The 20,028-nt window shown below is 56.6% G+C and overlaps 1 protein-coding gene across 1 annotated transcript; it reads left to right on the forward strand.

The window, feature by feature from the left end:
* Nucleotides 1–439: 439 nt before the first annotated feature.
* On the forward strand, nucleotides 440–18,845 carry LOC136645360 (IgGFc-binding protein-like). Its single transcript, XM_066621586.1, has 19 exons — nucleotides 440–1,063; nucleotides 1,198–1,365; nucleotides 1,408–1,969; nucleotides 3,620–3,819; nucleotides 3,926–4,306; nucleotides 10,338–10,624; nucleotides 11,050–11,321; nucleotides 12,742–12,786; nucleotides 12,960–13,109; nucleotides 13,289–13,548; nucleotides 13,640–13,724; nucleotides 14,279–14,323; nucleotides 14,560–14,801; nucleotides 14,896–15,179; nucleotides 15,257–15,528; nucleotides 15,799–16,397; nucleotides 16,719–17,280; nucleotides 17,855–18,054; nucleotides 18,333–18,845. Exons 1-19 carry the CDS (start codon nucleotides 440–442, stop codon nucleotides 18,843–18,845), a joined length of 5,751 nt encoding a protein of 1,916 aa, XP_066477683.1.
* The last annotated feature ends 1,183 nt before the right edge of the window (nucleotides 18,846–20,028 follow it).

Raw genomic sequence — 20,028 nt, forward strand, 5'->3', positions numbered from 1 at the left:
CACGGATGTGACGGGACCCTTTCGGCACTGCCACGGCGCCTTTGGCCCGGCCGGGCACTTTGCCAGCTGCCTCTACGACCAGTGCGCGCTGCACCTGGACCCCGGCGCCCTCTGCAGGAGCTTGCAGGCCTATGCAGACGCGTGTCAGGCTCTGGGGGTCCGCGTGGAGTCCTGGAGGAACGCCACCTTCTGTCGTAAGTCCGGAGGCCCTTCTCCGCGCTTGGCGGGAGCACGCTCGGGTTGGCTGGGGCGAGAGCTGCGGCCGATCAGGCTCCCGGAAGACCCCGCTGTTGGTTTGGCGCTGTTTGGGTGCACAGCGGCGACCGGGGTGCGCGCTTAGGAGCGGTCCTGTGCGAAGCGGCCCTGATTCTCTGCGGGTGAAGGACTCCCGTCCTCTTTGACTTGGGAGTCCGCCCGGGGTCTGCGCTGCTGAGAGCTGATGGAGCTGCGTTTGCTTCCTGCAGCCGTGTCCTGCCCACCCAACAGCCACTACGAGGCTTGTGCCACCGCCTGCCCCCCCACCTGCATGGACCCGACAGCTCCTGCCGCCTGCGGCCTGCCCTGCGCGGAAGCGTGCCTCTGCGACAGCGGGTTCCTCCTCTACGACGGCACCTGCGTGCCCAGTGGGCAGTGCGGGTGCTGGCACGAGGGCCGGCACTACCCGGTGGGGGCCGAGTTCTGGGCCGATGACACCTGCTCCTCCAAGTGCACGTGCCCCAGTCGGGGCGGCCAGCTGAGCTGCTCCAGCGCTTCCTGCCCCGAGGGCTACTACTGCGGGGTTCAGAGCGGTGTCCGGCAGTGCCTCGCGCACACCTACGGGGTCTGCCAAGCCTACGGAGACCCCCATTACTACACCTTTGACGGCGTGACTCACCACTTCATGGGCATCTGCACCTACACGCTGGCCAAGGTGTGCGCCAACACCACGGGGCTGCCCTCCTTCAACATCGAGGCCAAAAACGAGCACCGCGGAAACCCCTCCGTGTCCTACGTCCAGAGGGTCCTGGTGGAGGTGTACGGGCAGCAGATCGAAATCCTGAAGAACTCCCCCAGCCGAGTGCTGGTAAGCGGCAGTCCTGCTCCCAGGAGGTGCTGGGGCCGGGTGCGAGGTCGCCCGCCCGTCCACGTCATGCAGCCATTGGCTGGAAGGCTGCGACTCCCCCAGCACGGTGTGCCCCCCTCCCTCTTTCCGCCTAGACCCTGGTCTTGCTCCGGATGCACGCGGTGCCGCCTCCGAGACGCCTGGGAGCTTTGCGGGATAACAGCCCGGCCATCCTAAGTGCCGGGTCTCCTTGGCGGGAGGGCCTGGGCCCTCCCTTTGGCGGCAGGATCCTCTCCGTCTCCGAGAGTCCCGCCAGCCTGGCGGCCTGAGCTCACCCTCGGCCCTGTGGCACTGCGTTTTCCTAGGTCAATAAAGTCTGGGCCACCCTTCCAGTGGTGAGGCTCAACGGCGCCGTGACCGTGAGCAGGAGCGGGCGATACGTGGCCCTGGAGACGGACTTCCGGCTGAGGGTCTCCTACGACGCCGACCACTCGGTGGAAATCCGGCTGCCCGTCACCTACTTCAACCGGACCTGCGGCCTGTGCGGGAACTTTGACGGCCGCCGGCAGGACGACTCCATGATGCCCGACGGCCAGCAAGCCCAGACCTCCACCCAGCTGGGCCAGAGCTGGCAAGTGCCTGGCGCAGAGCACGACGAAGACTCCTGTGGGGGTCCGGGAGCCACCGTGCCACCGCCACCCCCCTGCCTGCCTGAGACGGAGGCCTTGTGTGGGCTGCTGACCAGCAAGCAGGGGCCCTTTGAGGCCTGTCACTCCGCCATCAGCCCCACGGGCTTCTTTGAGAGCTGCGTCTTCGACGTGTGTGCCGGTAGCCTGCAGCTCTTGTGCAGCGCTCTGGAGAGTTACGCCGACGCCTGCCAGGGAGTCGGCGTGAACCTGCCCCGCTGGAGGAACTCCACGTTCTGCCGTGAGTAGCTGTCTGACATTGTGCTTGTGGATCGAAAGGAGCCACTGTTTTGGACAGGTGCTTTTAAGAGAACAATCAACATGGTTGATGAATGCTTAAGATGTCCTTCCATGAGTTATCCTTGCTCCCCTGATATCTTGCTCGTGTAGGGAACAGAACCTTCCATCTCCAGCGACAGCATGACTCTTGTCCCCGTGGTTGCCTTATCTGCAGTGACGTGTCCACAAGCAGTTGTGGTGGTGTCATTTGTGCACATCCGGAGACACTGCAGTATACTCTCTGGCTGCCCACCTGTCCTGGCTGAGGCTGGCACATGGGCACTGACCTTCCCCCTGAGGGTGGAGGGTGTGTTGCTGAGCAGTGACCACCCAAGCCTGAGCTGCCTGTTCTGCTGGGACTGCCGTGGCACTGGAGTGTCTGCCGTGTCATCCTGCGCGCAACAGGGCAGCCAGCAGTGGCTCCTCGGGGAAAGAAAAACAGCCTCACAATGGGGCAGCCCTTGGGCTGCCAGAGAATCATGGGCTGCGTAGCCCATCTCAGACCTCAGGATCTGGTGCAGCTGAGCCCTAGTCCCACCCCCGCCCTGCCCCTTCCTCCCGACACACCTCCTCCCAGCCCTCCCCTGCCTCCTGCCCTGGAACGCCTCCTCCCACCCCAGCCCCACCTGTCTCTCCTCTGCCCAGCAGTTCGGGCGACTGTGAAGCAGCGGAGCACTGGTGTTGCACCAGTGCTAGGGGCTCGCAAATGTGCTTTATGGCACGGTTGCAACAGTGTGTGCCGGATGTAAGCCAGTGCACACTATTCAGGATTGGGCCCTGAGGCACGTGCTTTGCCAGGGTTTGTGGATGGCCCAGTCACCAGGTTTGCTGGTTTGCGAGCAGGTCTCCTACGTGATAAGAATCCCTGTTGAGTCAGACCACCAACTGATCTCATCTTCCTCCTGTTTCCAACGGGGCCAACCAGATGCTTCTGGGATGCTGCAAGCAGGGGAGAAAAGCCCTCTCCTCCATAGCTCCACTGGGACTGGTGTTCCAGCCAGGCTGCCACTGACCCGCACGTGAGCACCACAGCTTCCGTTGCGACTGGTGGCTGATGTTCACTCTTCCTCCTCCGTGAATCTGCCTCATCCCCTTCGAATGCCGGCTGAGGCAGGGGGCCAGCTCCTTCACAGTAGTTCCAGAGAATAATTCCAGGCTGTGTGAAGAACGTCCTTTCTCCCTCCTCCACCTCCTGCCTGCCCAGTTCTCTCTGCTGTCACAAGAGAGGAAGAAGCACTTCTCTGTCCTCCACCCTGTGTGAGCCTCAACCTCTGCACAGTTCAGGCTCCTCTTTTTCTCAGCTGAAAGGTTCCAGAGGTGGAGGCCTTTTCTCAACACTGAGACTCTTTGTGGTCCTTCCTCCTGGTATGGCATTGCAGGGGGAACGTTAGTTATCCAACACTGACGTCTCATTCCCTGCAGACTTTGCAACTTGGCAAGTAACTTCCCCACAGCTGCTCCGAGAGTGGGGTGTGCTGAAGAGTCTTTGCTCAGGGTCAGCACAAAACAGGTTCCTTCCTGCCAGGTCTCCGCAGAGAGTCTGAGAGTCGGTGCAGGTGTTTCCAGTACAGGACTGCCACATGAGGTGACAGTGCTCTTGCTTCCCTTCCAGCACTCCCTTGCCCTGCCAACAGCCATTACAACACGTGCACCAATGCCTGCCCAGCCACTTGTGCCAACCCACTGGCCCCAAGGAACTGCAGCAAGCCCTGCGCAGAGGGCTGTGAGTGCAACACCGGCTTTGCTCTCAGCGGGGCGGAGTGCGTCTCGGTGGCAGACTGTGGCTGCCTGCAGGAAGGCAAATATTATGAGGTTTGTTTCCATGCCTGGGCCAGTCCTGTGGGCAATGTGTCAAGTGCGCTGCAATTGCGGCAACCACCAGCCGTTCTGAGCTGACCTCTCTGCTTGTCTCCAACAGAAAGGGGAGGCGTTCTGGCAAGCAGACTGCCAGGGCCAGTGTCGCTGTGTGGGAAACAACAGCCTGCTTTGCAACACAGAGACTTGCCGAGTGGGCCAAGTTTGCAAGGTGCAGAACGGGGTCCTGGGCTGCTACACACCAGACACAGCCACCTGCCACATCTACGGGGACCCGCACTACGTCACTTTCGATGGGAGACTGTACCATTTCCAGGGTAGCTGCAATTACACAGCAGTGAAGGTCTGCACCAACTCCTCCGAACAGTTTTCTGTGACCACTAGGAATGAACGTCGCTGGAGTGCGGCCTGGACAGCTCTGAACTCAGTGGCCATCTCCTTCAGAAACCTGCACATTGCTCTGAGGAAGAACAAGGAGGTGTATGTGAGTATTGTTCCGAGAAGCCATAGTGGCCATGCGCAGTGGGATTCCTCTACCCCTCCCCCCAGATGCCTTCTGTGCACAGGAGCCAAGCACAGGGTCCTTGCCCAGAGAATATTTGGCTGAGCGCGTCTGCAACCTGTAATTTGCATTTTGACTTGCTCGCTGCCTGTGGAGAGGAGGGTCAGGAGTGTTGGAGGAAATTAAAAATAGTTTCCTCTTTGGGGAGGAAGCAGAGTAGCTTAAGCAGTGGACCCCCCTTTGGGTATCACCCAAGGGAACCTCCCTCACCCGGCTGACTGCTGTTCAATAAAAAAGCCAAAGGGGCAATGGCTTGTTAAAGTTGCAAAAAAGGAAGTTATTTACTTTCAGTTCCATTGAGTGTATATTTACAGCATCTGATTAGGATCAGAGGTTCAGCTAACACTTAGAGATAGCAAAGCCCTAGAGCTGCCTCGCCCTGCATGCCATGTGCTCAAGATGACCTGGGCATCAGAGCCCTGGTGTGCCCACCTTGACAGGTAGGTGGTCAGAGGACAAGAGGAAGTGCTCAGAAGAGAAGGGAAGGATAAAGAGTTAGGGCCACACCCCACAAGGATCACAGAGAGAACAGGTAGAAAGGTCACAGTCATTGGGCCATAGCTTGACCCCTTCTGGACAGCATCCTGCCCCCTCTGGACAGCAGACGGAGTTGCGCCAACTCCAACACCCTTCTCAACTCCGGATGCACGAGTCATCTAGCAGATTCATACTTTCTCGTAGACTCTGGAATTTATCTCTTGCTAGTGGCTTAGTCAAGATGTCTGCTATCATTTCTTGGGTTGGACAGTTGTCCATCCTGACAATTCCTTTCTTGAACATGTCACGCACAAAGTGATTTCTGATATCTATGTGCTTAGTGCGTGCATTTTAGCTTTCTGACTGTGCCAATCTGATACAACTCTGGTTGTCTTCAAACACTTGGATTGGCTTTTGTTCATCTATGCCAAAATCACTTAGTTGTGTTGGCAACCTTCAGTCTCGAAAGACTATGGTATCGCGCTCTGAAGCCACGTTATTTCTCTGCATGTTTCTGATGCAGATATGTACTCGGCCTCTGTGGAAGAAAGCAACAGAGGTTTGTTTCTTGCTTGCCCAGCTGATTGCTCCATTTCCATACAGAGCCAAATGTCCACTGGTTGACTTTCGTTCAGCTCTGTCGTCTCCCCAATCTGAGTCAGTATAGACTACTAATTTAGGCTTTTCACTGGCTGGTAACTTCAGTCTGAAGTCTTGGGTGCCTTTCAGGTATCTTGCAACCCTTTTAACTCCAAGCCAGTCCCATTTTGTGGGAGAATTAGTTTTCCTGCTCAAAATTCCTACAGCAGTAGCAATGTCTGACCTGGTTGTGTTCGACAGGTAATGCAACTGGCCTATTGCTTCTCTGTATTGTGTATTGTTTGGGAGAGGTTCACTTTCATCCTTTTGTTTAAGAAAGTTGGTCTCCATTGGTGTAGCAGTTGGGTGTGCATCTTTGAGTCCTAGTGACTCCAACAAGTCCAAAATCTTTGTTTTCTGGCTGAGAAGAAAACTTCCGTCTTCCTCTCTGTCCACTTGCATACCCAGGTAATAAGTGACTTCTCCTAGTTCCTTAATTTCCACCTCTTTGTTCAGGTGATTTACTATGTAAATCTCTGTAGTCTTGTTCCCTCTCATAAAAACATAGCAAGTCATCTACATAAACCAAGAGATATGTCCATTTTCCATCCTTTTGTTTTGTGTACAGACACTGGTCTGCTGCACCTTGTGTGGTTGTGTTAACATCTGGTCCAATTTTTCATTCCAAGCTTTGGCCGATTGCTTTAAGCCATACAGCCCCTTCTGAAGCTTGCATACAAGGTGAGCTTTCTTGCTGTCTGTGAAAGCTGGTGGTTGTTTCATATAAAGCTCCTCTTTAATTTCTCCGTGGAGAAATGCAGTTTTAACATCCAAATGGCGTACCCACATTTTCCTTGAAGCAGCTATGCTCAGGAGCAGTCTTATAGTAGTGTGTTTCACTACGGGTGCAAAAACCTCATCAAAATCTTCTCCATATTTCTGGGAGTAACCTTTGGCTACTAATCTTGCTTTGTAGCACTCTATTTGTCCCTTTGCATCTGTTTTGGCCTTAAAGACCTATTAGCATTCTATTGCCCTTTTACTTGATGGTAACTTGGTTAATTTCCATGTTTTGTTTTTGTGTAGTGCATCCATCTCTTCTTGTGCAGCTCTTTTCCACTTACTTTATTCATCTGCAGGCGTTGCTTCCACTTCTTCCCAGGATTCTGGTTCGCATTCTTGCGAGGTAGGTCAGTCCAAATCGTGGAGGTGGTACACCTTTGTTCTCTCGGGATGAACGTCTGGGTTCTGCTGGAACCTGGTCTGCTCCTGCAGCAACTTCTGGCTCTGACAATTCCTCTTCTCCATCAGTCTCCCCTTCTGCTGCTGCACTGGTCTCAGACTCTGGCGATGAGGGTCCTGGTATGCTGTTATGGTAAACTGGTACATACATGAGTTCCCCATCTGTCTGTGATAGACCATCAATGAACCTTTTACCTTTGTCAGCTCTCTCATTCTCAGCAAAGTACAGACCATGCCTAGTGGTCACCTTTCCGGTGTGCATGTCCATAACTTTGTAACCTTTTGTTCCTGGAGCATATCGAATGAATAGACCTTCTTCAGCTCTGAGATCTAGCTTGGACCTTTTCTCCTTTGGAACATAAGTATAGACTTTGCATCCAAACACATGAAGATGCTTCATGTCTGGTGCTCTGCCATGCCACAACTCAAAAGGGGTTTTGTTGTCTAAAACACGCTTAGTGGGTAGTCTGTTTTGCAAATAGTTGGCTGTGACTATTGCTTCATTCCAAAAACTTGTGGGTAGCTCTGCATCAGTTAGCATGCATCTAGCCATTTCCAAGAGGCTTTTGTTTTTGTGTTCTGCAATGGCATTTTGTTGTGGAGTGTATGGGACAGTCAATTTACGTTTGATTCCTTGGCTTTCTAAAAGTGACTTTGTGTGCTGTGAGTTGTACTCACCACCATTGTCCGTCTGTGACGCACCAGGATTCCTTCCAAATCTGTTCTTCGCCATAGCTAGGTATTTTCTGAGCATCTCAGGAACTTCACACTTCTCTCTTAATAGATAAAGCACTGTATATCTCGAAAAATCATCCACAAATGTTAGCACATATCTATAGTTCCCTAGTGAGGGACTGGGCATTGGACCAATTAAATCACTGTGTACAATTTCCAAGACTTTGGAGCTGCACTGTTCAGTCCTCTTTGGAAAGGATGGACTGACTGCCTTGGCTTAGATGCAGCATACACACCTGTCTGGATGGTTTTCACAGTGTTTTACCTTTATTCCCTTTGCTAGGTCCTTGTTTTGCAAGTCTAGGACTGCAGTTGTGTCCCTGTGTCCCAGCCTGCGGTGCCACAAGTTCAGACAATCATTGGTACAAGTTTGTTTGGCATACATCAGCTGTTCTTCATGGTGCAAATCTAGAAAATAAACTCCATCTTGCTCAAAGCCTTGAGCCATTAAAGAACCATCACTCTTTCTTGTTATGGTACAGCTGTCCTGCATGAAGTTAACTGTGTATCCATGTTTGGTTAATGTTGATACACTAAGCATGTTGCCACTTATATATTCTCCCGATATAAGTATATATAACTTCATGTTCTGTGACTTCATTTATCAGTTCATTTGCCACACAATTCAGCTTTACTTTTACTTTTCCATGAATTTCAATTTTCTTTCCATCAGCTATAGTAATCTGACCTCCTATGCTGGTGTCCAATTCTTGGAAAAAACTCTGGCTTGAACATGTGTGGGAGAAGCATCCTGAATCTACAAACCAGGCTTGTTTCTCTAATTTTTGCTCCTTCGTGCAACAACCATGTTTCTCTCTTTGGTTTGAGCTGTTGCTTGTAAATCTGTGAGTGGGTTTGCCAACCCCCCTTTTCTGATTCTCTCTCTGACTCTTTCCTCTGCCTTGGGCTAAGCTTAGGTGCTCCTTTACACCTGGCTGTTTTGAATAACAAGAGCGAGCTAAATGGCCTTGTTTAGCACATTGGTAGCATTTTAGCTGTTCTTTGTTCAGTTTACTCTCTGCCCTGTAATTTGATCCACTCTCAGCAAGGTCTCCTTGCCTATAGGGTGTACATTCTGCCCTCAGCTCTGCTAATATGTCTTTATACACCCTTTTCTCTCTTCCACTTATTGCTGACTTAAAACTCCCAAAAACTGATTCGCTGAGGCATCCAACAAGATATGCCACAGGTCGATCCTCTGAAAGAACCTTGCCAGTGAGTGCAAGATCATGGAAAAGCTGGATCATCTTGCTACAGTACTTATCACAGTCCTCTTTCCTTTCCAATCTGAGGCAACACAAATCATTAATCAAACTGAACTGGTCTTTCATTCCTGTTTTTGAATAGGTTTCAGTTAGGATTGTAATCATTTCTTTTGCTGTATTAGCCTCTCGCATGTAAGGCAACTGAAGCTCAGTTAGTGATCTGAGAATGAGGCACTTAGCCTTCCCATCTGCCTGATCCCATTTTTCAATTGCAGCCTCTCCGCTAGTTGGGCGCTCTTTGTTTAGAGCAGTTAAGGCTCCATACATTTGTATTTCTGCCTTTATTCTACAATACCAGTTGTGGAAAGTTTTGGGGTTCAGCCTGACCATTGGTTGTATGGCTAAGCCTTCCACATCTGTTCCTTCTGCCATCTTTTACTTAGCAAGCAAGTTCAGCCTTACACAAGTGAGTGGGGAGAGATCCCAAAAATCAAAAAATAAAAATTCTTCAAGGGTACCTGGGCTTCTTAGTACGCAGTCCCTGGGTTTCTTACTGCAGGGTCCCTGGGCCCATAACCTGTTGGAGGAAATTAAAAATAGTTTCCTCTTTGGGGGGGGGAGCAGAGTAGCTTAAGCAGCAGACCCCCCCCCCCTTTGGGTATCACTCCAGGGAACCTCACTCACCCGGTTGACTGCTAATCAATAAAAAAAAGACAAAGAGGCAATGGCTTGTTAAAGTTGCAAAAAGAAGTTATTTACTTACAGTTCCATTGAGTGTATTCTTACAGCGTCTGATTAGGATCAGAGGTTCAGCTAACACTTAGAGATAGCAAGGCCCTGGAGCTGCCTCGTCCTGCATGCCTTGTGCTCAAGATGGCCTGGGCATCAGAGCCCTGGTGTGCCCACCTTGACAGGTAGGTGGTCAGAGGACAAGAGGAAGTGCTCAGAGGAGAAAGAAAGGATAAAGGGTTAGGGCCACACCCCACAAGGATCACAGAGAGAACAGGTAGAAAGGTCACAGTCATTGGGCCATAGCTTGACCCCTTCTGGACAGCATCCTGGCCCCTCTGGACAGCAGGCGCAGTTGCACCAACTCCAACAAGGAGCAAAAATGGACCTTGCAGGAAAGATGCACCAACAGTCTGTAGATGTCCCTTCAGTGCTGGTCAAGGTTGAAGAGGTTGAAGACCACTTGTGCCCTCCCTGTGAATACCCAGCAAAGAAATACCACTGCATCATCACTGAATGATGCAGTGGTGGAACAAAAGAGAAGCAGGATGAGTTCCTGCCAGTAGTCCCCACTGCAGGAGACGTCAAAGGGGTTCCCCCTATGCCCCACTGCATTTAAGGTGTCCTGGAAGAATGCTCCCAAACACCTCTGGAGACTGACAAGGTTTGAGAGTTAAAGGGCACAAAAATACAACCCGCCCCTGGGAGTTCTTGGGAAACTCAAAGGTGAATGTGATCTGTTCCAGAATAGCTCTCTTGCTTAAGGGGATAGGAAGACAAGGGAGATAGATGCCTATCAGTGGCTGTCATGTGCAGTTCCTCATGTGCAGACCCTCCATGTCCAGTGGCACTACCTCCAGGGGCTGGGGACAAACAAGGGGATAATTTCTGCGAGCTGGAGGGCAGCAAGCAACTTCTTGGTCTGATCCAGGAATTGTGGTTCCAAGTCAGAGTCAGTTCCTGTTATTATTGCCTCCTTTCTCAAGGTGAATGAAGCAAAAGTCGATCTCCCTGTGGAGCTGCACCTCGGGATTAGGGTAGAGGAGAGGCCTCCTTACGTGGTCATCCACACTCCCTTTGGCCTTCTGGCTAAGTTCAATGGAGACCAGGAGCTGCTTGTCCAGGTGGATGAAAGATACAAGGGGCACCTGTGTGGCCTGTGTGGCACCTACACTGGGAGCCAGTTGGATGATTTCCTGCAGTCAGACGGAATCCTGGGACATGACCCTAATCGGTTTGGCAGCAGCTGGAGGGTGCCAGACGACCACTGGACGTAAGTGCTGAAGGGCGCCTCCTGGCCAAGGCCGAGTGTCATCTGTGGCTCTCCGTGTCCCTGGCCAAAGCCTTCACTTCTGGTGAGGCTTTTTCTGATCAAGGGGTTCTGTCACCTGCTCAGTGTCCCACCCTTTTAGACGCACTGTGTGATGAGTTAGCAGGGAAATGCAGAGGACACCTGAAAGTACTCTGAGGAGAGGCTCCAGCCCCCGCCTATGAAAATGCAAGGCCACCCCACTGCCCACAGAGACAAGCCCACTCACGCTTGCCTTCAGAATGGCCTGTTGCGCCTAGTATTGCTCTGTGTGACAATTCAGCTCACTCTGTTCCACTGTCAACAAGCTCAACAGAGCCAAGACTGTCATTCTCAGCGCACCCCAAGGTGAAAGGTGCCCTGGTTCTCAAGTGGCTTCTGGCTTTCAGGTGTGACCCCTCAATCATCCCACCCCCACCCTGCAACCCAGATGACGAGATGGGCTTTGAAGACCTTTGCAGGGTGATCCTGGCAACAGAGGGGCCTTTCGAGGTCTGCCACTGGAGCATCCCCCCTCAACTGTACTTTGAGAGTTGTGTGTACGACCAGTGTGCCACGGGTGGAGACACTGGGCAGTTCTGCAAAAGTTTGGAAGCCTATGCGGCAGCGTGCGAACTCCGTGGCGAAGACCTCGGCGACTGGAGGAAGGATACCGTTTGCGGTGGGTGAAACTGGTTGGGCTCGTGGTGGCCAATAAAACGAAAAACAAGCAAGGCCTTAGTGAGGGCTGTAGGGCACAGGCCAAGCTCCCACGCATGCCACTGTCAGGGGTACAGCAAGGCACAGTCCTGATAAGCAGTCCGAGTCACAGAACAAACCAGTCACCTAGAACATCCACCACGATCAACCCACGTTTGGTGTGCTCTCGCCCCCTTATATACTGGGGCCAGCCAATCAGAGTAGGGCGACCTCATAGTCTTGTGACAGTCTTGTGACCAACCCTGATTGGCTGCCGAGTGGGGAATTGCAAGACTCGACCATTGCCTAAGTGACTCAGCGTACATCTCCCCAAGTCACGTGGCTCCCACCGAACGCAGGTGCAGCTGATTACTGGCAACAGTGCTGCTTTTACATTGTTTTAAATTCACCGGGCCTGGACCTCAAGGCCCCTCTGCCGCATCCTGGCTGAGAGAAGCCAAAGGCCTGGCACGGCCTTATTACCAGTATCCCAAGTGGGTGCTCCAGGTCAGAGATTTCTGGGGGTGCCAATTTGGAAGACAGCCTCCCTCCTCCTCTGCCCACATGCAAACAATGCTTGTCTTTACTCCACCAGGTACATCCAGTGCCACATCCCCACCGACAGCATCAGCGGAGCCAACAGCCCTCCCAGGAACAAGTAAGGAGAGCCAGGCGCCCTTTCCTTCTGCTCCACACTCTCTGCTGGCAACCATTCCGCAGCTCCAGCTGCCTGCCGTTTCCACAGGGATGATCCACGGCTGTGCCCCGGCTTCCTCTGAGGCCCTCCTCTCCGCACAGGCTCTGCTTGTCCTGACAGTGCTGCCATTCGCCCCAGGGAACCGGCAGCAAGCCTTGGCTTTGTCTGGGACTCTTCTTCCCCTCCTGGCTCACCATACTCATCTGCTAACGAAGTCCTTCCCCTCGACAATATGACTGGAATCCAACCTTTCCTTTTTCCTGCTCACAACTAAGAAAACGTCAGGCTCACCCCGGCCAGCTCTTCCTGGCACTTCCACTGCCTGCGTTTTGCTCGCCTCAGCCCCCTTGCCGCCACCCAGCACTCTTTGGCCCCATACATTGGCCTCTCACATTGCCCTGCCCATGTCACCCTTTCTCTGTCCTCCAGTCCACTTCGGGATCTTCCCGACCGCGATCACTGGAGAAGCAGCAGAGCCTAGTGGGGAGAGCACCAGCCACATGCTGCAGAGGAAACTCGCTGGCCAACCTGGGGCCGGTCATTTCCACTTTCAGGTCTTAGTGGGATCGGCACTTGCTGATCTAGCTCTGACCCACGTGCCTTGGGGTATTAAGGGGATGCATAAGGAAGCCCCTCTGACAGTGTAGGGCAGCAGGGTGAAAGGAGTCAAGATGAAAAAGTAATGGGATTCTCTCTCTTGCTGCAGCACCAACCACCACCGCTGTGAACAATCCAGCCCCACCCAGTTCAGGTGAGTTTGCTAAGCACTGACATCTCCAGAGGCATTACATTTGCTGCTTGCCCAGAACTGCCAGGTTAAGGCGCCTCAACCCATTTGCCTCCACCCAACAATCAATGGCCCCACACATTGGTCGCTTCGCTGGCCTGCCGCCTCTGACGTGGGCCTCCCTGCTGCTCCACCAGGTGCCCCATCTCCGTGCGACCTCTCCTGCTCCTTCGACACCGACCTCTGCTCCTGGAGGCAGTCCTCCTCCGACAGCACCGACTGGACCCGTCACAAAGGCCCGACACCCTCGCCGACCACGGGGCCGTCCTTTGACCACACCACAGGAGGTGAGGGTGGGCGGGACGCTCCAAGGAAGGACCCTGCGGGGAAACAGCCTGGGTGTGGCTGCAGATCCCTCTGACAGTCCCTAAACGCACCTGCTGCAGTGCGGGGTGTGGCTGGGCCGCCCTTGGGAAGCCAAGTGCTTTCCTCCTCCAGCCGCCTTTAACTTGCTTGTCTGCTTCAGACGGATATTTCATCTACCTGGACGGCAGCAGAGCCGAGGAAGGGGACGTGGCGCACCTGGTCAGCCCCACCTGCTCCTCCCACAAGCCCCAGTGCTTCCGCTTCTGGTATCACATGTACGGCGTGGCTCGCACAATGTCACTGCGTGTGTACGTGGCTTCCGGCAGTGCGGCGCCTGAGCTGATCTGGTCTGCCAGTGGGAACCAGGGCAACCGGTGGTGGAAGGCGGAGGTCAGCGTGGCTCACCAAGGAAGCGTGCAGGTAAGGGAGCCAGGACTTGGCGGCGGGAGCTCAGGCCTGGCCAGCAGCCAGAGGAATTCCTCTGACCAAGATAATTCCTCCCTTGGCCTAGGTCATCCTGGAAGGTGTGCGGGGAGAGGACTACCGCAGCGACGTGGCTGTGGACGATATCTCCGTAGTGGACGGATACTGCTCAGGTGAGGCTCCCCAGGCACCACTGCTCCATGGGGCTGTTCCTAGGTGCAGTGGGGTGGCAGCAGGAGAGCCACATGGAACTCGAAACTGGGCACATGTCTCTGCTCAAACATGCCCTACTTGGGGCAGCCTCTGCAACGTGTTCAGTCCTGGCGTCTGGCTGGAAGCACAGAGGCTGGTTGTCCAAAGTGGTGGGGGGACCTGGGCCTCTTCTGCCTCGGCTTCTGGTATCCCTCAGCACCACACTGAGGGGTCCCGGGCAGCAACCTCCTTCGCTATGGTCCCTTGAGACCCGTATGGTCACCTGGGAAGTTCCGTTGCCAAGAAGAGCCTTCCCCGCATTCTGGGCAGCTACTGAGCCTAAAGCACGAAGAGTAAATGCAATTCTCTCTCTTGCTGCAGAACCAACCACCACTCCAGCCCCTCCGCATCCAGGTGAGTTTGTTCAGCACTTTGATCTCCAAAGGCGCTGATTTCATTGCTTACTCCGAGCGACCAGGGTAGGGCGTGGAAGGAGCCCAGGCGAGAGGATAACTGCGCTTCTCTCTTGCTGCAGAACCAACCACCACCCCTGTGAACACTCCAGCCCTGCCCAGCTCAGGTGAGTTGGAGATCTCCTCAGCTGTCCTTAGGTGCCCGTTCCTACACTGCAGCTTTCCCCTTCCGGCGTTCGCTGGCGGAGCTTGTTCTAGTGCCCGTCGTAAGACACGGGCTGGGGGGAGACCCTGGGACCGAGGGCCCCAGAGGGAACGGATTCCTCAGGTTGACCTGAGGAAGGGGTGTGTCCAGCGTGGGACCAGAGCCTGCTTCTGACCCCTCTCTCTCACTCACTCACAGAGTCCTGCCTGGTGTCCGGAGACCCGCATTACTACACCTTTGACAAGCACACCCACCACTTCATGGGGAACTGCACCTACACTCTTTCGCGGCTGTGCAGCCAGAACAGCTCCCTGCCCTTCTTCAACGTGGAAGCCACCAACGAGCACAGGGGGGGCAACACGCAGGTGTCCTACGTCCAGAGCGTGGACGTCGATGTCTCCGGCGTCCAGATCACGCTGGGGAAGGGGGGAGTCGTCAAGGTATGTGTCGGTGGGGCAGGAACCAGGAGCCTGCGGCGGGGTGGGGCAGGCAGAACACACGGCGGTCCGTGAACGCCTGTAAACCCGTCTCTAGGTCAACGGGGCGGAGGTTACGGTCCCCGCCTCACCGGCACCGGGTGTGGAGGTCCGGTCCAGTGGCTTCTACAGAGTGGTCTCCACGGACTTTGGGCTGAGAGTCAAGTTTGACGGAGACCATCAAGTGGAACTGACGCTCCCAAGTGCGTACCGCGCCCAGGTGTGCGGGCTGTGCGGAAACTACAACGGGAACCCCGCGGATGACTTCCAGAACCCCAGCGGGGGGCTTGAGCCGGACTCCGCAAGCCTGGGCGTCAGCTGGCAGGTCTCAAACAGCACCAGGTTTGTAGCTTCCCCACGCGTTCTCCCCAAAATGCGAAGCGCTGGGCCCCAGTCAGCGTGGCGCTCTTGTCTCTCAGTTGCTCTTCAGGGTCGGAGCCGACCTGCACGGAGGCGGAGAAGGAAGTGGCCCAGAGCAGCAGCTTCTGTGGCCTCATCACGGATGTGACGGGACCCTTTCGGCACTGCCACGGCGCCTTTGGCCCGGCCGGGCACTTTGCCAGCTGCCTCTACGACCAGTGCGCGCTGCACCTGGACCCCGGCGCCCTCTGCAGGAGCTTGCAGGCCTATGCAGACGCGTGTCAGGCTCTGGGGGTCCGCGTGGAGTCCTGGAGGAACGCCACCTTCTGTCGTAAGTCCGGAGGCCCTTCTCCGCGCTTGGCGGGAGCACGCTCGGGTTGGCCGGGGCGAGAGCTGCGGCCGATCAGGCTCCCGGAAGACCCCGCTGTTGGTTTGGCGCTGTTTGGGTGCACAGCGGCGACCGGGGTGTGCGCTTAGGAGCGGTCCTGTGCGAAGCGGCCCTGATTCTCTGCGGGTGAAGGACTCCCGTCCTCTTTGACTTGGGAGTCCGCCCGGGGTCTGCGCTGCTGAGAGCTGACGGAACTGCGCTTGCTTCCTGCAGCCGTGTCCTGCCCACCCAACAGCCACTACGAGGCTTGTGCCACCGCCTGCCCCCCCACCTGCGTGGACCCGGCAGCTCCTGCCGCCTGCGGCCTGCCCTGCGCGGAAGCGTGCCTCTGCGACAGCGGGTTCCTCCTCTACGACGGCACCTGCGTGCCCAGTGGGCAGTGCGGGTGCTGGCACGAGGGCCGGCACTACCCGGTGGGGGCCGAGTTCTGGGCCGATGACACCTGCTCCTCCAAGTGCACGTGCCCCAGTCGGGGCGGCCAGCTGAGCTGCTCCAGCGCTTCCTGCCCCGAGGGCTACTACTGCGGGGTTCAGAGCGGTGTCCGGCAGTGCCTCGCGCACACCTACGGGGTCTGCCAAGCCTACGGAGACCCCCATTACTACACCTTTGACGGCGTGACTCACCACTTCATGGGCATCTGCACCTACACGCTGGCCAAGGTGTGCGCCAACGCCACGGGGCTGCCCTCCTTCAACATCGAGGCCAAAAACGAGCACCGCGGAAACCCCTCCGTGTCCTACATCCAGAGGGTCCTGGTGGAGGTGTACGGGCAGCAGATCGAAATCCTGAAGAACTCCCCCAGCCGAGTGCTGGTAAGCGGCAGTCCTGCTCCCAGGAGGTGCTGGGGCCGGGTGCAAGGTCGCCCGCCCGCCAGCGTCATGCAGCCGTTGGCTGGAAGGCTGCGACTCCCCCAGCACGGTGTGCCCCCCTCCCTCCTTCCGCCTAGACCCTGGTCTCGCTCCGGATGCCTGGGAGCTTTGCGGGATAACAGCCCGGCCATCCCAAGTGCCGGGTCTCTTTGGCGGGAGGGCCTGGGCCCTCCCTTTGGCGGCAGGATCCTTTCCGTCTCCGAGAATCCTGCCAGCCTGGCGGCCTGAGCTCACCCTCGGCCCTGTGGCACTGCGTTTTCCTAGGTCAATAAAGTCTGGGCCACCCTTCCAGTGGTGAGGCTCAACGGCGCCGTGACCGTGAGCAGGAGCGGGCGATACGTGGCCCTGGAGACGGACTTCCGGCTGAGGGTCTCCTACGACGCCGACCACTCGGTGGAAATCCGGCTGCCCGTCACCTACTTCAACCGGACCTGCGGCCTGTGCGGGAACTTTGACGGCCGCCGGCAGGACGACTCCATGATGCCCGACGGCCAGCAAGCCCAGACCTCCACCCAGCTGGGCCAGAGCTGGCAAGTGCCTGGCGCAGAGCACGACGAAGACTCCTGTGGGGGTCCGGGAGCCACCGTGCCACCGCCACCCCCCTGCCTGCCTGAGACGGAGGCCTTGTGTGGGCTGCTGACCAGCAAGCAGGGGCCCTTTGAGGCCTGTCACTCCGCCATCAGCCCCACGGGCTTCTTTGAGAGCTGCGTCTTCGACGTGTGTGCCAGTAGCCTGCAGCTCTTGTGCAGCGCTCTGGAGAGTTACGCCGACGCCTGCCAGGGAGTCGGCGTGAACCTGCCCCGCTGGAGGAACTCCACTTTCTGCCGTGAGTGCCGGTGCTGCAGGCAGATTCCTCCTGTTGCCCCCGTCCGAGTGACGTCACGTGTGTTCTGGGATGGCCGGGGCACCCTGCCAGTTTGCTCCCTCCTGAGGCTTCCTTCTGATGATGCAATCCCCTTTTCGCTTGGTTTCCGTCCAGACCTGGCCTCTTTCCCAGACCACCGCTGGGAAGGGGTCCCTCTTCAGAGGCCCCCTCCGTCCCTGCAGTGGGCTGTTCAAGCGCATTGCGCAGTCACTGATCCTCGGGGAGGGACACTGTCCTGCAATGGTCCATGTGGCTGCTGACTCAGCTCTGTAGCCAGGAGCTCTTCGGGGTGCTCAGCTCTTAGGGACGGTCTTTCCCGCCCTCTTTCCCCAGGGAGAGACGTTTCCCTTCCTCTTCCTTGCGGTGTCTCAGTCAGCAGAATGTCTGGCGTCTTGGTGGGGCGTGTGGCTCTGCCCTCCCTCTGTCCCCCGCTGTGTTCGACAGCCAGTTGATAAGTGGGTTGGAACGTCTGCAGTGAATGCCTCTGAGCGCGTGCAGACAGCCCGTTCCCTTTAACCACTCCGTCCCCCTACAGCTCTCCCGTGCCCTCCGAACGCGCACTACGAGCCTTGCGCCACGGCGTGCCCCGCCACCTGCCTCCAGCAACAGGCCCCCGAGAACTGCAGTCAACCCTGTGTTGAGGACTGCGCCTGCGACGCTGGATTGGTGCTCAGTGGCCGAGACTGCGTGGCTGCTTCCAGCTGTGGCTGTGTGCACGCCGGCCAGTACTATCTCGTGAGTGGCAAAGGAGCCTTGGGGACAGCCCCCCTCCCCTCCTCCCCCTAGCGTTGGTTCTGCTCCTCCTCCAAGGGAAGGCGCTCTGCTCCGAGACTGCCATGAGGGTCAGATCTGCTGCCTGGCGGGGATTTGCCTCCTGAGGATCTCTGTGCTCCAGAATCTGGTCCAAGCTCTCCATGCCCTCCCCCTCCCTGCACTGGGGGCCAAACCGCAGCACACGCTGGTCCTCGGGGTGGGTGTTCTTTGTCCTGACACGCGTCTCTTCTTCTCTGCAGCAAGGGGAGAGCTTTGTGACGGAGGACTGCTCCCAGAGCTGCAAGTGTGGCGGCAATGGCGCAATGGAGTGCGTGGCCCTGTCCTGCAGCCCCGAAGAGGTCTGCAGGGTCCAGGAAGGCCTCAGGGGCTGCTACCCAGCCAGGACGGCCACGTGCCACGTCTACGGCGACCCCCACTACTCCACCTTCGACGGGCGGCTGCACCACTTCCAGGGGGCCTGCAACTACACCCTGGTGCAGGCCTGCAACCACAGCTCCGCCCCCTTCAGCATCACGGCCCGCAACGAGCACCGAGGCAGCCCTCTCTGGACAGCCCTCAACTCAGTCGCCGTCACCCTGCAGGGCCTGCACATTGCGCTGCGGAAGGGCAGGGCCGTCTACGTAAGTCTGTGGCTCGGCTGGCTGGAGCCGGCTTGGCTAATGGGTCGATCCCAGGTGGGACTTGCGCTGCTGGCGGTGCCGGGTCCTCTACGGCCATCGCAAAGCATGCAGGGCCGCCGCCTCAAGTGCTGAGTGGGCAGAACTGGGCAGGCACAGGGTGGGGAACAGGGTAGGGAGGAAGGTGGACTGGGGCCGAGAGGGGGGTGGTACTGGTGGCAGCAGTGATCCCTCTTTCCACGTCCACTCAGACTTGCAGCAGCTCAGCCTCTGGAGCAGCCCAGTCCACAGGCTGTCCCCCAAGGAAAGGCACACACGGGAGTGAGGAGGGGGTGATAGGAGTGGGCTGCAAGAGCCTGAACAGAGAACCAGGCCCTCTGACTTACAGAGCTCACCTCTGCTGCGTAGCCTTGGCAAGCCACTCCCTCTCGGCCCCTCTTCAGCCGTCTGGGGGTGAAGACACGGATGTGTCTGACAGGGCCGCGCCGGGACCTGGGTGTGAGGGGCTCTGCAGCCACAGGCAGGCTAGAGCAGGCTTGGCCCTGCTGCTCCTGCTTCACGATCCCCCAGAGCTGCAGAAGAAGTGCGATGATATTGGTGATTAGAAGGAAGAGATCAGGCAGAGAGACACATCCCACCTCCATCTGAGGGTGGAGCTTTACGAAGAACAAGAGGGGTGGTCCTTGCCGCAAGGAGCGCGTAGCCTAAAATGCAGCACAGAGGAGTCAGCAGCAGAAGGGCCGCAGGGGAATATTCAGGCAGAATCGGCACTGGTTTCCGTTGAGCATGCTCAAGTTTGGTGACACTCCCTTGAAGCAGAGCGAGCCCTCCAAGACCCGCAGGCCTCTTCCCTCGCGCAGCAAAGCGGCCAGGTGTTCTTTTCGGCCGAGGGTCACCTGGAGTTCCCTCCTTTTCTCCTGTCCAGATTAACGGCGTCTTGGCCAGACCTCCCGTACTGTCCCTCCCGGGTGCAACCATTCAGTTGATTGGCTCTCACGTGCACCTCGCCACGGACCTGGGAGTGCGGATTCGGTTCGATGGAGACCAGGACCTTCTGGTCAGCGTCACCGAGAGCCACCGAGGAAGGGTGTGCGGCCTGTGCGGGACCTACACGGGCGACCCGAGGGACGACTTCACCACCCCGACTGGAGAGGTGGTGGGCGACACAAATGCCTTTGGAAACAGCTGGAGGGTGCCAGATGACCACTGGCCGTGAGTACCGAACACCTCCGTGGCGCATTGACGTCCTTCACGTATGTCCCGTGTCTCTGTCTTGACATTCAAAGTGGTTTACAGGCAGAAATGTCTGATTAGCCCC

The sequence above is a fragment of the Tiliqua scincoides genome, chromosome 3 (assembly GCF_035046505.1).
Source record: "Tiliqua scincoides isolate rTilSci1 chromosome 3, rTilSci1.hap2, whole genome shotgun sequence".
Taxonomy (NCBI): Eukaryota; Metazoa; Chordata; class Lepidosauria; order Squamata; family Scincidae; genus Tiliqua; species Tiliqua scincoides.

Coding starts and splice junctions, on each gene's coding strand:
- LOC136645360 (XM_066621586.1), top strand. CDS start 440: ATGGAGCTGCGTTTGCTTCCTGCAGCCGTGTCCTGCCCACCCAACAGC. Junction 10,625..11,049: donor GTGCCAGACGACCACTGGAC/GTAAGTGCTGAA, acceptor TCTGGCTTTCAG/GTGTGACCCCTCAATCATCC. Junction 16,398..16,718: donor ACTCCCCCAGCCGAGTGCTG/GTAAGCGGCAGT, acceptor GCGTTTTCCTAG/GTCAATAAAGTCTGGGCCAC.